This window comes from Pelodiscus sinensis, chromosome Z (assembly GCF_052426305.1).
Source record: "Pelodiscus sinensis isolate ZL-2025 chromosome Z, ASM5242630v1, whole genome shotgun sequence".
Taxonomy (NCBI): domain Eukaryota; kingdom Metazoa; phylum Chordata; order Testudines; family Trionychidae; genus Pelodiscus; species Pelodiscus sinensis.
The window spans coordinates 29017843-29034104 of NC_143085.1; the positions used below are offsets into that span (position 1 = coordinate 29017843).

At 46.1% G+C, this 16262-nt stretch overlaps 1 protein-coding gene across 2 annotated transcripts in view; it reads right to left on the reverse strand.

Moving 5' to 3' along the window:
• RILPL1 (Rab interacting lysosomal protein like 1) overlaps positions 1–13557 on the reverse strand; it is a 52058-nt gene extending 38501 nt beyond the window's left edge. The window contains exons 1-2 of one of the 2 annotated variants that reach the window (XM_089775333.1): positions 12964–13557; positions 8011–8161 (exon numbers count right to left, since the gene is read on the reverse strand). In XM_089775333.1, coding sequence (XP_089631459.1) covers positions 8011–8161; positions 12964–13260 — 448 coding nt within the window. In that variant the 5' untranslated portion in view covers positions 13261–13557. The remainder of the gene's footprint in view (positions 1–8010; positions 8162–12963) is intronic. The other variant, XM_075898542.2, reaches the window with a different exon arrangement.
• Between the last annotated feature and the right edge of the window lie 2705 nt (positions 13558–16262).

A 16262-nucleotide genomic window follows, 5' to 3' on the forward strand; every position in this document is an offset into this window, starting at 1 on the left:
TCATGCAAAAGCAGAGAGAAAGGAAACCTTCGCCAGGACATCGGAGCTAGGAGTGGTACATAGGAAAAATTGGTAAGCTGTGTGGGAAGATGTGCTACTGTCACAATTTATGAAGCCTCTGGAGTGATTTTATGAAGTCTTCTGAGTATTTCCTTTGATGTCTCAGTAAAGTGCTTACACCTGCTAGCCCTACAGCTGAACTTAATTCTCTCTGTAGCCTCCACTGCTTGCAGGAGACCAGGGATTCTCGTTCCCTTCAGTTAGTGTTAGTGGTATCCTGTAGGAGAGAAAGGGGCTCCTTGACCACAAACTGCTTTTCTTTTCCCTCTGCCTGCACTCTCATGTTGAACCACATACCTGGGGAGCTAGGACATTGCGATCCTGTTCTCAGCCCTGCTACTGACTCACTTGGGCAAGTCACTGAGCTTCTGTGTTTGCGTTTCCCCATTTGTAAAAGAGGGATAGTAAAACAATGCACCCCTGCTAACATTCTCAAAGGAGTGGGAGCCCAAGTACAAATGAATAGGTGCACAAGGCTAATCCAAAAGTCAGCTTAGCGCTGTATGCCTCTACCCAGATACCTTGTCAATAGTAATTCCCTTCTATGGATAACTAGAAGATTTACTCAGCGTTGTGTCCTTAACTCCATTAATTTCTGTGTTCTGGAAAATAAAATGAAACTGTCCATGCTTCATGTTAAATCATTGCTCTGCGGTGGGGTTGGAGATGAGGGGTTCAGTACTCAGGCTGTCCCAGGGAGAGAGGGCTACCCCAAACTCTCCCTCACTGCAGCAATTTGGTCCCAAGTGAGAAGCACTTCTCCATTGCCACAGCAGCTCCCGCAGGCACAGCTAGGTGAAGGGTTCATGTTTCCCAGCTGCGGGAGGTCCATGTTTGTTACCCCTGCACTCCCCAGCCAGAGGCATACAGACCAAATTTTTCAAAGACATACTAAATGCTTCATAGCCTGCTAGCAAATGTCAGAAGGGCTCTGTGGACACTGGGACCCATCTATGCAGAACCAGTTGCAAGATTAGGGCCTAAAACACTTTGCCTTAAAATTTTTCCTTCTAAGTAGAAGTGTCTCCCCTACGTAACTTGTGAGGATAATATTTGCAGTGTTTGAGATTTCAGACGGTGTAACGTGTCTTTCAAAAGTTAAATTGACCCTTTTCGCCTTCCCCTCTTATTATCCTTTTTAACTCTTGGTATTCATGGAAAATGTCACAGATCACTGGACTTTTTTCAGGGACAAGGCTGGATGAGTATTGTTTTTCTTTTACAATCATTTTACTCTGTTTTCTTAAACATCCAACGTGTGCACTGAGTGTGAAATAATTAATTCTAAATTAATCAAATTTGTGTATCTGCAAGATCTTAAAATGCCATGCCCTTCTGGTTTCCCTAAATACATCCCATCAGCAACTTCCTGTGAATCAGCACGGCTGATGCATTGTTCCATGGAATGATACAAAAGCAAGGAGTTAAAAAAAAAACCTTGATTGTTTACGGTCAGGGACTCTGTCTACAACTACATTTGCAGAGCAGGGCACAGGACTCATAATATAAAAACTTAAGTATAACGATTGCCTGTACATTTGCAAAAGAATTTGAATATGAATTGTTTAGCTCATGGTTAAGGGTTCTTGATTTATCCCTTATCAGGAAAAATATGAAGTCTTAAGAACAATGAATTAAATGGAAAAACTCCATTGACTTCTTTGGGAGCAAGGTCAGGCTCTGTCTGAGTTTTCACCAAAGGGGTTAAGGATCATGGAAGTTAAATATGTGGGACAGTGGGATGTCTCCTTGCAATTGCAGGCCCAAGTCTACAAGAAAGAAGTTATCTGATGTTACCATAGGACACTTGAAGTCAAATTAAAGACAAATCAAGGGTAGGGCAGGTTCCAGGATAAACAGACATAAAATATCTTTTCTCTGGCGACTATAAGTTCTGATCCTGTGAGCTGCAGGACACTGAAATGTGTGACCTCCTCTCATGGCATTTGTGCTACTCTCTATAATTATACATAGATTCACGCATTTTCCTTTCTGTTGCTGCTGAATATTTTCTTTAAATATAGTTGGTACCTGGGGGTGTATTATTACTATTGCATTTGTCTTGTTACTTTTTCCTTATAATATCCATGACACAGAGATAATGGGAGCTGTGCAGGTGGCTGTGACAGTTGACAACTTGAACCATTATTCCTGCAAAACTTGAGCTGCTTGTATCAAATCTTAGCAGTGTGGGAGACTGAGACATCAGATAGAAATGTTCAGAATTGGAGCTAGCGGTTTCTCTTGTGGCTTCAGTGTTGGGGAGTCAAATTCTGTACTTTATTTGGATTTGGAGAGTAGCAGAGCTGAGGGAGCTGGGTTGAGACCCACTGCAGATCATGCTGCCTTTGCTGAGAGAGAGGGTTTGTTCCTCTTCACACTGAAGTCAATGGCAAAAATCCCACTGACTTCCATGTTGCAGAAGCAGACTCAGAAATAGGAAAGCAACCCTGGAGAAGATATGGCAGTATCTCTCTCCTGCCTGCCACCCTCCATAGCTGCTGCAAAAATGGACCCTGCATGTGAGGGCAGGGGTTTAAGAATACAATAAAGTGGCTTTAAACCATTGGGATTTACAAAGGAAAAACAGATTTTGATGACAATATTGTGAGTTGTCATTCTTGTCAATTTTGTTTGCTCCAAATGCAATTTAAATATTTGATTCTACCCTTTTATTCTCTCCTTCCATGAGTGACTATGACTTCATACAACCATTATTAATATTAATGAGGTACCTAGGTGTGACGGTGAGTTGCGGTTCCCCCAAATCCTGCAGCCCCGTAGCAGCAAGAACAGACTCTGCCAGTCGTAGAATAGAGGGGTTTATTGTTCCTTCAGGATACAGCACAGTACATATGTGATGTGGCTACAAAGGCCAGGGCCAGGATGCCTCAGACCCTAGGATTAGGGGTCCATCGCCCCTAGGCTCCAGCTTAGCCTCTTCTCTCCATGTTTCCCAGACAGCAACTGCCACTACGCCACACTAGGAGAGCTTCTTGTGCACCAGGATACTAATCTAATATACAAAGGAGAATGTTTGTATGGTTGTGCGCTAATAATTTGGACACTATAAGAGCTACCGGCAACCAAACTTTCCATGGGGTAACCTTTCCTCCAGGAGAAGGTTTTAAGGTACTTTTGGCAGTGCAGGGAGAAGCAGCTTTCCGGGGGAAGCGGCGGGGACCGTCACTCAGTAAGGCCAGCGGCAGAGGCACGAGGGAAGGGGTGGCGCTCTGAGCGGCAGCTGTCCCACTCACCTCTACCAGGCCATTCCACTATGCAGGCGTGTCCGGGGTGGGGGAGCCTCCTCCTTCCTCCCGCCCGTGATGTCACTCATCCTGGGCCCCTCCCCTCCAGCGGCAGCAGAGGGTTTCCGAGCAGCGGTCTGGAGCTCGTGGCTGCCACTAGGGGGCGTTGCGGGCGCAGAGAGGAGAGCCCAGCGGAGAGGCAGTGGCGGTGGTGCTCGGAGTGGCCCAGGGTCTGGCGCAGCTTCCTGGTCACGTGGCGGGGAGCCCAATACCTGCTTACTGCAGCCCACGGGAGAGGGGAGCCCCCTTTGGGAGGCAGGTAGCGGGTCGAAAGTTTCAGGGCAGGTGGTGGGGTTGTTGCTCCATGCAGCACCTGCAGCCCCAGGCACAAGCTGGGCTGCCCTGCCCACCCTAGGTCCCGTGCTTGCTCCCTCCCGGCCCTCACACAGGGCATGCCCGGCAGGGCCCTACCACCTGCCCCGAGCAACGCCGGGTAACTCCAGCTAGTGTGCTCTAAATATAGGACAAGAGCAGACATACAGAAAGATGCTGCCAGAAGAATGCAAGGATATGGTGACACAATATTGAGCAGCACAACAGGCAGTGGTCTCATTAGGACTGACCATAAGTTCTCATTATCACCTGCAAAGTCTCAAAGAAGAATTATGCTTTCGAGAGGGATACGAATGTAGTAGGGCACAGGAGTTCCAAGTGTACTAAATGGAGGCTACGTTCATTGAGATGCCACAGTCATTGGTGGGAACTGAAGCTGAGATCTTATCCCCAAAGCCATACATCTCTACCACTTGAGGTAAAGGTCTTCTATAGTTATCTACTGATTTAAGCAGCAGACTGCTAGTCCCAGAGGCCAGCTACCAGGTGACATGATCTCACCTACTAAATCACGCCTATGGTGCGAAGATTAGAGCCTGATTACAGGTACATGAACTGAGCTTTGGGACTGGGAAAGTTGCATCCAGCAACTCACTGTGTCTGGTTATTTTTTCTACTCTGTCAATCAGTTGCTCTTGAAATCAAGCATCTGTGTCAGTGTTTTGTACCACAACCGATTAAAACTTTAACACCGTGTACAGTCCAATCCTGTTCCCTTTTTTAACAAGCAAAGTTATCCAATGGGAACAGGCATCCATAACTCCCAGAGTCAGTCATAAGGGATTCCCAGTTAGGATCATTGTTAACCTGTATCACTGTGAGTCAGTCTGTTCTCACTGAAAATAAATGAGATTTTGGCCCTTAGAGTATTTCAGTTCTCATTCTTTTTTTTTCCACCTCTCTACCGCACAAAGCAAAAATAACCTTGAAAAGCATGTCTGGCACCAGCTATATGCATTCAAGAGTTATTACTGTTTTAAAATACAACCATATAAACTGTACTGAACTGGGTCACCTGTTGACATGTTTTTTATAGTCTGACTCATTTTTATTTAATATGCTGACACGTTTCATGGAATCCACAGTGCATTAAATTCAAAGGAAATTGTGAAGAGTAGCTCAAATACAGCCTGTTAAATAGGAACAGCTGCATTTATTTTATAGCAACAATGATCTTGAGACAGTAAAGTATTTTCCTTTGTAATATGCTATTCACACTCTTCTGAGCTAAAATGCTTTGGTACTCAAGAGTAAAGGTAGAATTCAATGCTGGTGAAGCAAGTACATAGAGGTGGCAAAAGGTTAAGTGCAATATAAGCAAGCAGTAGGTGCCTACCCTTTATAAGGCCTCTAGAAGAAGTACTGTGACTTTAACAATATTTTTAAATTAACATAATGTTTACTCTGATCATTTCTCTGAGAAGTTGTCCACCTGTAGGATCAAATGGGCTAGTACATATATGCCTGTGCAGGACCCCTGTGAAATCAGCATGGGTCGAGATGGGCAACAGCGTCTGTCCACACACTATTGGATCATGATTCAGGACTGTGATAAGCCAATCAGATTTCTGCCCATTTAATCCCCTAGGAGACAAAACCACCCAACTAGCCTTAGAACTTGGGTGAATCTCTTCACTGAGATGAAGCAAGTATTTCATCTCTTCTGGTGCATACGTACTGTCCTTGGTGCATACGTACTGTCCTGATTATCAATTTGGTCTCTCTCTCAAAATAAAACACATTAGGAGGCCTGCATCAGTGTTTAATTCCTTCTTGAAACTGTTTCCCCCTCTTTGGGTAATTTGAGACAGTTTCTGAAGTTCTAGTTCGCCATCTGAGACTACACAGTGATTTCCTCCCCCACAAAATATATGAATTCCTCAACTCCAGGATGCTGCATGCTGTAAATTAATTGGCATTCTGATAATTCAGCTGAAGGGAGCCTGAACAATAGATTGTGTAGCAATTATGCTGAACTAAATGCCCAAGTGTGAATGCTGATTTTTACATTTCCAAACTTTCATACATATACAATTACTAGAAGATGTACCCAGCATTGCTTGAGTCCCTCAGGGCAGGGAGCTGGGTGTGTGGGGTAGGGATGCTGATATATAGTAGACTACATGATTAACCAATACGCCTAGGCTTACTGGTTCATCCTGTTAATTACATGCTCTCCCCAACCCCTGAGTATCAGAGGCAACAAGCTGGGGGGAGCTGGGAGCCGGTGCCTATGAGGAGCTCGCTCCCCACAAGCACCGTATTGCATGGATTTGCCTGCCCCCTTCTTCACCCCTGTGCTGCTACCTCTGATAGAGAGGCAGCAGGGGTGGGCAAAAGGACCTCCATGGGCTGGATCTGGATGGATACAGCCCATGGAAGCCCTGCCACTCCCCTCCCCCAGGCCAATTAGGGCCTAGGGAGAGGTGAGCACATGCCACTTAAGAGTCAACCCTGGCACCTGACTCTAAGCGCCGCACACTGGAGGGCTGGGAGTGAGAGACTTTAGAAAAGTCAGACATACGCAAATCCATGGGGCCAGATTTAATGCATCGAAGGGTGCTGAGGGTGTTGGCAGATGCCATTGCAGAGACATTGGCCATTATCTTTGAAAACTGGTAGAGATTAGGGGAAGTCCCAGACAACTGCAAAATGGCAAATATAGTGCCCATCTTTAAAAAAAGGGAAGAAGCATAATCCAGGGAACTGCGGATTGGTCAGCCCCACCTCAGTCCCTAGAAAAATCATGGAGGGAAATCCTCAAGGAATCCATTTTTAAGCACTTGGACAACAGCAAAGTGATCAGGAATAGTCAACATGGATTCACCAAGGATAGGCCATGACTGACCAACCTGACTGCCTTCCACCGCAAAGAACAGGGGCTCTGTGGACAGGGGGAAGGTGGTTGACATGATATACCTTGACTTTAGCAAAGCTTTTGATATGGTGTCCCACAGTATTCTTACCAGCAAGTTAAGGAAGAATGGATTGGCTAAATGGACTGTAAGGTGATTAAAAGTTGGCTAGATTGTCAGGCTCAATGGGTGGTGATCAACCACTCAATGTCTAGTTGGTGGTTCATATCAAGTGGAGTGCCCCAAGTGACCGCTCTCAGGCCAGTTTTGTTCAACATCTTTATTAATGACCTGGATGAGGGGATGGACTGCATCCTCAGCAAGTCTGTGGATGACAAAGCTAAGGGGAGAGGTAGATACATTAGAGGGCAGGAATAGGTTCCACAGTGACCTAGACAAATTGGAGGATTGGGCCAAAAGAAATCTCATGAAGTTAAACAAGGACAAGAGCAGAGTTTATATACATGAGATGAAAAAATCCCAAGAACTGTTACAGAATGAGGGTAAGCAGCAGTTGAGCAGAAAAGAACCTGGGATGAGAAGCTGACTATGAGTAAACAGTGTGCCCTTGTAGCCAAAAAGGCTAATGACATATTAGCATGCATTAGCAGGAGCATTGCCAGCAGATCTAGAGAAGTGATTAATCCCCTTTATTTGGCACTGGGGAGGCCACATCAGAAGTATGGTGTCCAATACTGAGCCTCCCACTACAGAAAGGACGTGGACACATTGGAGAGGGTCCAGCCGAGGGCAATCAAAATGATTAGAGGGTTGGAGCGCATGACCTATGAGGAGAGGCTGAGGGATTTAGGTTTGTTCAGTCTGCAGAAGAGACAACAGGGGGGGATTTGATAGCAGCCTTCAACTTCCTGAAGGGAGGTTCCAAAGAGGATGGAGAGAGGCTGTTCACAGAAGTGACAGATGGCAGAACAAGGAGCAATGGTCTCAAATTGCAATTGGGGAGGTCTAGTCTGGATATTAGGAAAAACGATTTCACTAGGAGGGTGGTGAACCACTGGAATGAGTTACCTAAGAAGGTGGTGGAATCTCCACCCTAAAGGTTTTGAAGTCCTATCTTGACAAAGCCCTGGCTGGGATGATTTAGTTGGGGTTGGTCTTGCTTTGGGAAGGTTGGACTCTATGACCTCCTGAGGTCTCTTTCTAGCCCTATTATTCAAAATAGCATTTTTTTATAGCAACTTGTTAAAAATGTACGTGAAGCCAAAAGAAAAATAGACTTTTTGCTTTTTAAAAGTTGTTTCTCATCCAAAGAAGTGAATAACTCTATTCCGATCTTTATTTTGTTTTCATGATTTATTCCAGCTTTGTATTCTGATAACAGACCTACAATCTACAAGAATAAGGCGAAATAAATGTATAGTCAGATCCTTTCATCAGGGATGACTTCGGTTTTTTAAAAGATACCATCACTGAATTTCAACTGTTAAACTTGCCTTCATGTTTCTGAAATTCCTCCTCTGTGAAATTGATGTCTTTGTGCGACAGGTTTGTCATCAGCTGTTTGTTCTCTTCCTGAAGCTGAGCAATTTGGGTAAGAAGATCTTGTGCTTCCCCTCTCCATACATCCTCCACCAGTTCTAATTCCTAAAATGTTGGATCATGACATAAGATTAATGCTGTAACAAACAATCAGTAGCCTTGGACCAAACTATATGTGCAGAATACACTATCATGTTGCCCCTAAAGCTATCCTTTTACAATAATACTTTGTATTTCTCACTAGCTACATGAAAACATCAATCTTTTTAATACTGTGTAAATGCCAACTGGCTCTATACAGCATCAGGGCCCCATTGAGCAGAGGTGTGTGTGCGCACATATGAGACTATTCCTGCACACAGAGCTTAGAGTCTATACAACCAGCATTCCCTGTAAGCTGAGCTTTTGGGAAGCTGCCCAGAAAAGAGTCAAATGCCACCTAGCTGATTAGCAAAGCGCTAGCAGCATGTGTTTCTGGTGATGGTATACATCTGCATATATCTTGGTGCACAGAACAAAATTTAATCTGCACATGGATGGAAAAAATTAGAGGGAACATTGTACACAACCAAAGTTTTTAAAAAATTATTATTCCCATTTCACAGGCAACTGAGGCACAAGGAGATTACATGGCTTTCTCAAGGTGACAGAGACATGCATATAAGAGGCAGGAACTGAGTCCAGGTTCCATGAGTTCTAGGCAGCACTAACAGCATAGTAAAACACACAGCTCACAACATTTGTCAAGTTTTTCAGTGGCAGTGCTGGGCATGCTATTTTCTTAAAAGCGCATAATGTTCCATTACATGGCACCATCACTAATCTAAATTGTAATGTGTGATACTGTAGAGAAGGGGTGAGGAACCTTTTTTGGGTTGGGGGATGCGGACCCACAGAATAATCAGTCAAGAGCTGCACTCAAATGATGGGGAAAAAACCCTCACTGACATGGCCGCCAACTAAGAAGGAGAAAGACACTCCCCACATTTCTCTCGCACACCAGAGCCAAGAGGAGCCCAGGTTTGCAGATTTTGTGTGTTCCAGTCCCATGGGCAGGCAGCGGGAGAACTGGAGCACCAGTGCAGGCTCCCCAAGACTGGGGGGGGGAACAGGAAGGATTGAGCTTCAGTGGCCAGCTTCAGGGGACTGCATCTGGGCCTCAAGTTCTCCACCTCTGCTGTAGAGTATTGTGTCTGTGTTTATTTTTTGTCTAAGGCAAAATCCAGAACTCATTCCCAGGCTTGTGTTTTCACCATTAGCTTATGCTTTTTTTTTGCTTATTTTAACTTCCTGTAATCACATGTTGTAATGTGAACTATATAGAGAACAGCTATGTTCAAATTAGCAATACCTTTATTCAGGACACTTTATGTCAAGGGCAGCTGTAACCAATTCCAGTAAAGGTCAAATCAGGATATTACATATAAAGAACCTTAGTATACTTAGTATACTAAGAATAAAGTATAAAGACCCTTAGTAAAGTATACTAAGAATAGAGGAGACCATATTTATTTTGAAAACTTCATCACAAATATCAGTATTTCTCCTTGTAGGCAAGCTACGCTCCATTTTCTTGCATGTGTTCTGACTAGCAGAAAACCTATGCTCAGCACACAGAACAACACCAAGATGAACTACTAGTTGTTTTTTCTATATGTAATTCTACATGGGGCATGTTGTATCTACGGGAAACTTCAAAATAGAGCTGTGCTTTTAACACAGGACTAGGATTAACTCTACTGAAGAGAATACTGTGGAAAAAAATAGCTAGGCTTGATGGAATTCATTTTTTTATAATTGATGGATATCAATTTAAGCAATTTTTCAGTTTAAATGTTTGTGGTTGTACACAATTGAATAAAGCTTTTTTCCTAATTTTTTTTACTGATTTGAATTTTCAAAGTTGTGAGAGATGGAAGGGCAGATAAGAGAGACTTTGGTCAATAATTATTTAATTACAATAGATGTTTAGATTAAAAAAGTTAGTTTTATAACTGTTAAAATACAAATTGCCAACAGCCCATGTCAAAATAGACTAAGTTAATATCCTCAACTCTAAGAAGCTCTCATGAGGCATTTTCCTTCCTTTGCTTCTCTGTAAGTTTCAATTATTTGTTGATTTAAATGTTTTTGTTGGCTTGCCTGTGTGCAGTGAAACCATTTTAAAAACCAAATCCTTCTATCTCTAACCATAATTCTAAATTAAAAACTTCATATGAAATTAGAGGACTATGTTGGCCCATGAACAAATGAATATAAACGAGCTGTGAATAAATATCATCTGGAAATTAGGAGATTTCTAAGCATGTAAAGAATGAAGTTCTAAAACTGCCTTCTTGTGGAAGTACTAGGACAAGTGACCTAACATATTTTTAAGGAGAAACTTGTGATAGGAATGCCTGAAATAGCAGGAGATTGAATCTGATGATTCCCAATCCTATATCCCTATGAACTTGTGATTCCATCCATTTTCAGGCCCAATCACACAGTCATTTTAATCCAAAATTCAGACTCAACTAGTTGTTACTTTTATAGTGTCTAAAAGTGTGTTTGGTGATTCACTGAAGAGACAGGATGATCACTCTTTGGACTGAACTATTGGAGGAGCACAGGGAAAGAACAAACTAATCTCCATGTGATGGATATTAATGTCAATTATCATTATCTTTACCTGAAATATTTAGACTAGAAGAAAATCTGTTAACCAAACACAGTGTAGGAATAGATGTCACATGTGTAGCCCAAGGTCTAAAATGAAATATAGTGATCATATGTAGAGGGAAACATCAAAACATGCACTGAGTTTTAGGAGTGGGTACACTATGCTAAACTTTCTGGTACTGCTACCAAGAATAGCATTCTCTTCTAGTGTTCTTTTTTAGTAAAGTGATGATCATCTGCAAACTATTTGATAGCTCCTATAAAATATGTTGGGGGTTGTCAAGTTTTTAGGTAGGTTTTATCAGACACGTGCTCAGTTCACAAAAATGCCTTGAGAGTAAGCGGTCAAGAGTTATTGTTCCATTCTATCAGAGGGACCAGGACTGAAAAGAGCTGGAGAAATGAGCAACCTGCTTACTCAAAGATTGTTCTCTAGATCAGAAGGGAGGCCCTTTAGAAGGACAAAGAAAAGGGCATAGGGATTGTTTCTGGTCTGTCGCTCAAAAAAATTAGATCATTTGCTAGGGATTTACCAGCACTTTCTTCTTCCTTCAAAAATGTTAGGTCAGAAGGCTCTAAGCTGGCACAAAGCTTTTAAATATGTTCAGCTACATTTCTTCCTGGCAGCTTTGCTGGGTTTGAGGAAGTTTTGTATTTAACTACATCTTGAGTGAGCTTTGAGATTTTCTGTAAATATCTTTATTTTGCATCCGTGCCAGCAATCAGCAATAGCACAAGACAGTGAGTGGTGACACTGGAGTGACTTAGCTGAAAGGAGCAATTTTTAACCACATCATACAATAATCAATAATCAAAGCAGCTCGTGTCTTCCAGCCATATTAGGGAAACAGGGTTTTGGAAAGAGTGTCTGCCTCTGGCATCCAGGTGAGCAGGAATGGGAGCACTATATTGGTAACAGTTTAGTCTAAATATTGCATTGCTCCTCAGAGAGGCCATACTATTTTCAGATCAGGGTGAGGTGGGTCTAAGCCCACCCTATATTAAAGGTATGTGCTGCCCTCAGCTAAGCCTGAGGAACCACAAAGTCCAAGGTAGAAGGCAGGGTCTAGGACAAAGAAAATCAAACAGGGATGTGAGTGACATCACAGTTTGGGAATCAGAAGAGGACACTGCACAGATGACTTTAGACAGTGCTCTCTGCTCCTCAAAAGCATCTTAAGGCATGTTTACACTGCAAGTAAAAACAGGGGGGTGCCACACCAGCTGACTTGGCTCCAGCTAAGGGGCTGTTTAATTACAGTGCAGAGGTTTGGCTGCAGGCTGGAACCAGACAAGGCAGATCCAAGGACCAGGGCTGCAGCTGGAGTTGGACTTTCTGCACTGCAGTTAAATATCCCCTTCATTCAAGCCCATGTGCTCCAGTCAGTGGGAATGGGCCAGCTGCAGGACTCTTGCTATAGGGTAGCCAAATGCTAACAAGCCACTGGACAGGCACAGACTAAGGAATGGACACGGGCCCCACAGGCACACAGTATCCGTTGTCCAGCTTCTTCCTCCCTGACAGAGGCCCAGGGTGGCTAACCCTAGTGGACTGAGCAAGAGTCTGGGGGCCAGACCCTCTGGAGCCCCTCAGCTCTGGCACAGCTTTCCAGCCCCTTCCTATCCCTCTGGGCCAAAGGGGGAGGCTGTTAACCTGCCAGGCAAGGGCAGTGCCCTCCCTGTTCCTACAGAGCTCTGCGTCCCGGGATTCTGTCGCGCCCGCGAGGCGGCTGGCTGCCGCGTGACCCCTTGGAAGCAGGGTGGGCGGGGAGATGGGTGGGCCGGGGCTCCAGTCCCTAGGGAGAGCGGACTGTATCTGGCGCAGCCCCGCGCACTGTGGGAGCGAGGCCGCTCCCTAGCACTGAGAGGCGGGCGGGCCACTCCCCATCTCCGTCCCATTTCCGCTGGCTGCAGCGTCTCGGACCAGTCACCTCCCTCCCACCCTCAACCCGAGCCCGGCTGCTCCCCGGGCTCTTTGTGTGCGAACCCGCAGTGGAGAGGAGCCGGCGAGGCAGGAGGGGCCAGACCCCCGGGAGAACAGCGGCCCAAAGTCCACTCCCAGGAATTATGGGGATGCCGCTTCGCCCCCTCTCCCCCCGCCAGAGCCAGGCAGTGGGTCCCTGCAGAAGCTTGCGGGGGGGGGGGGTTCAGCACTCCTCCCCCCCCCCTCCAAGAGCTGGGGCGGGACAAGTTTTGCCCGCCCTCTACCCCCTTGTGAATCCACACGAGCCCCTCCCCATTCCCACCTTCTGGTGCTTCTTCTCCTTCTCGATCCGGTCCATCCTCTCCAGCCGGAGCCGGTCCAGCTCCAGCCGCAGCTCCTCCATTTCGGGGTTGATGTGGTTGCGGCTCACCAGCACCTCCAGGATCTCCAGCACTCGCACCACCTTGGGCATGAGGCGGGCGATGGCTTCGCAGCCGTGCTGGTCGATGAGCCGCTCGAACTCCTGGCCCACCAGCGAGGCGATGTCGTACACGTCCATGACCGTCAGCTCCGCCACGTTCTTCTCCAGGGCCGAGGCGCACAGCGGGCCCCCCTCCATGGCGCGCCCCTGCCTGCGGCGCCCGGGACTCCCTCGGAGCCCGCCGCCGCCCCCAGCGCGGCCGCCGCCCCCGCCCCTCCAGCCAGCCGGGCGCGGCCGCAACTTGCCAACTTCGCCCCGGGCCTTCGCGCTGGAACTTGGCCGCTTCGCCGGCCGGGCGCGACCGCTGAGCGCTCCCCTCCGGGCAGCTGGCGGCAGCGCTCGCCCCCACCGCTCCGCGCCTATAAACAGGAGCGTGTCACCAGGCGAGGGGGAGGAGGGCGCGCTCCACGCATGCCCGCTGCCTCCAGACTTGGGATAGCAGGAGTTGGCGACGGGGAAGGGGATTTGGGGAGCACGTGATGCACCCGGCAGGCACTTATAGAGCCGCTTCTGCGCGCCCGTGGGACGGCAGGGTCTTCCCGCTGCGGGTGGAGCTTATGTGGATACCTTTCTGCCCGCTGATCGGCGGTGCAGAGCATCCGTCCGCGAAAAGGCTTCAGAGCCGGGGCCGGTGGTTTGTACACATCTGCTCCCTATAGGATCGTGCGACTTAGGGATAGTTTAGGGTTACGGAACATGCTTGGCTGTTTTGCCGAAGCTCCTGCCAACACTATGTAAAAGTTTCTGCTGACTACATTTTACAGGGTGTTATAAAGGGAGAAGGGGCAAAACGGAGGAAGGGGGTGGCCCAGGCCTGAGCAGAGGGCAGAAATGTATTGGTCTGGGGAAACAAACCACTTTAGGGTGAGGCAGACGAAGGGTGGAGGGGAAAAATCAGAAAGGGGGGAGTATGATCTGGGGTTTAGCTCAGGGGGGAAGATGCTGCCAGCCCTTGTGGGGAGGAGGGGTTGTCCCCCATACAGGGGCAGAAAGATACTCCAATGGAATACAGGGGTAACAGATTCTCCAATAGAATGAGACACCTGCTGACGTGTGGCGGGATTGAGAGGAGATTTTATTACCCCTCTTTGGGTGCTGTGTAGGAACACAGGGTAGCTTCCTGGCTGTGGTGTTAAAGGTACAGCTGTCCTGATTCACAGATTCTCACTGCTAGACCCCTCACAGGATGAAGTTTAATAAAGACAAATGCAAAGTGCTCCACTTAGGAAGGAACAATCATTTTCATACATACAGAATGGGAAGTGACTGTCTGGGAAGGAGTACGGCAGAAAGAGATCTAGGGGTTATAGTGGACCACAAGCAGAATATTAAATAACAGTGTGATGCTGTTGCAAAAAAAGCAAACATGATTCTGGGATGCATTAACAGGTGTGTTGTGAGTAAGACACGGGAAGTCATTCTTCCGCTCTACTCTGCACTGGTTAGGCCTCAGTTGGAAGTATTGTGTCTAGTTCTGGGCACCGCATTTCAAGAAAGATGTGGAGAAATTGGAGAAGGTCCAGAGAAGAGCAACGAGAAGGATTAAAGGTCTAGAGAACATGACCTATGAAGGAAGGCTGAAAGAATTGGGTTTGTTCAGTTTAGAAAAGAGAAGATTGAGGGGGAACATGATAGCAGTTTTCAGGTATCTAAAAGGGTGTCTTAAGGAGGAGGGAGAAAACTTGTTCATCTTGGCCTCTGGGGATAGAACAAGAAGCAATGGACTTAAACTGCAGCAAGGGAGGTTTAGGCTGTACATTAGGAAACAGTTCCTAACTGTCAGGGTAGTCAAACACTGGAATAAATTGCCCAGGGAGATTGTGGAATCTCCATCTGTGGAGATATTTAAGAGTAGGTTAGATAAATGTCTATCAGGGATGGTCTAGACAGTATTTGGTCCTGCTATGAGGGCAGGGGACTGGACTCGATGACCTCTCCAGGTCCCTTCCAGTCCTAGTATTCTATGAGTCTATGATTCTCTCTATCTGTACTGCTACATGGACAGGAGACAGAATGCTATAAAACATCCAATATGCAAGGTTTGAGGGAGTGTGTAACATATTTTGAGTATTTAAAAGACGCCCATTAGTTTTTCCCGGCCCCCCGTCTCCCTTCCTTAGTCCCAAATGTCTAGGAGATGGTTTGGAAATCTAGGTGAATATTGGTCAGTGCTTTGCTGGTGAAACCCAGCTGCACTAGTCAGTGTTTAACATCAGCCTTTGCCTGCATTTCCCTAGCAAGCTCTACTCAGTCAATATGTTGACATGAAGTCTCAAAACAATTCACAAATTTGTCTTTTCTGCTGCTGAGATTCCCTGAATTGCACTCCCATCCTTGTAATCCATTGTAATATAGTTTTGCTCCTTTGCAAATGTTATTTCTTTTTCTTTGTTATTCTGTGCAATGCATATCATTGTACTATTTGTTTTTATTTTAATAGCTAATGCTCAGAAACATTTAAGTAAATGGTAGTTACTAATTTTAGGAATTCTTTCTGTGATTCTCTTATTCCACTTGCTTTTATTGTTATAGCACTGTGTTCTTGGCGAATGAGGGCATAATATCCAGCCTTCCCCCTACCCGCCTCGCCATCTCTGCTTGAACCAAAGCCAATCAGAAGACAAAGCTAAATTCTTCTGAAAGCTTCCCTAGCCTTAAGTGCATCACTCCATTAGTATACAGAATGGAGAACAGAAAGTCCAACACCAGAACTGCACTGAACTCTGGGACACAGAAAGCAGGGAAGCATGGCCTGATGGGATGTCCCTGCTCCAGACCCTCATGATCCCTCACTTACACCCACACAGATGAGTAATTATCAGACCGATTCTAGGAAAAAGTCCTCTGTTGGTGTCCAAAATACTGAAGCTGCCTAATTGTATTATGAAGTCCCTCTAATGTAGGAATGGAGAACCTATGGCCCACAGACTGGGATACTCTGGAATCCCACCCTCTGCAACAGGGCAACCCAGTATTGACACTCCAGCCCCATAAGGGTGGAGCTCCAAGACTTGGTGCCCTCCCACCTCTGAGTTGCTAGAACACCAGCACCATCTTGTCCTACTGCAGTGGGGAGGGACCCTGAGCCTTTTGGCCCAGATGCAGGCAAGCCCCAGGCTGCATCCTGCAGAAGGGAGGAA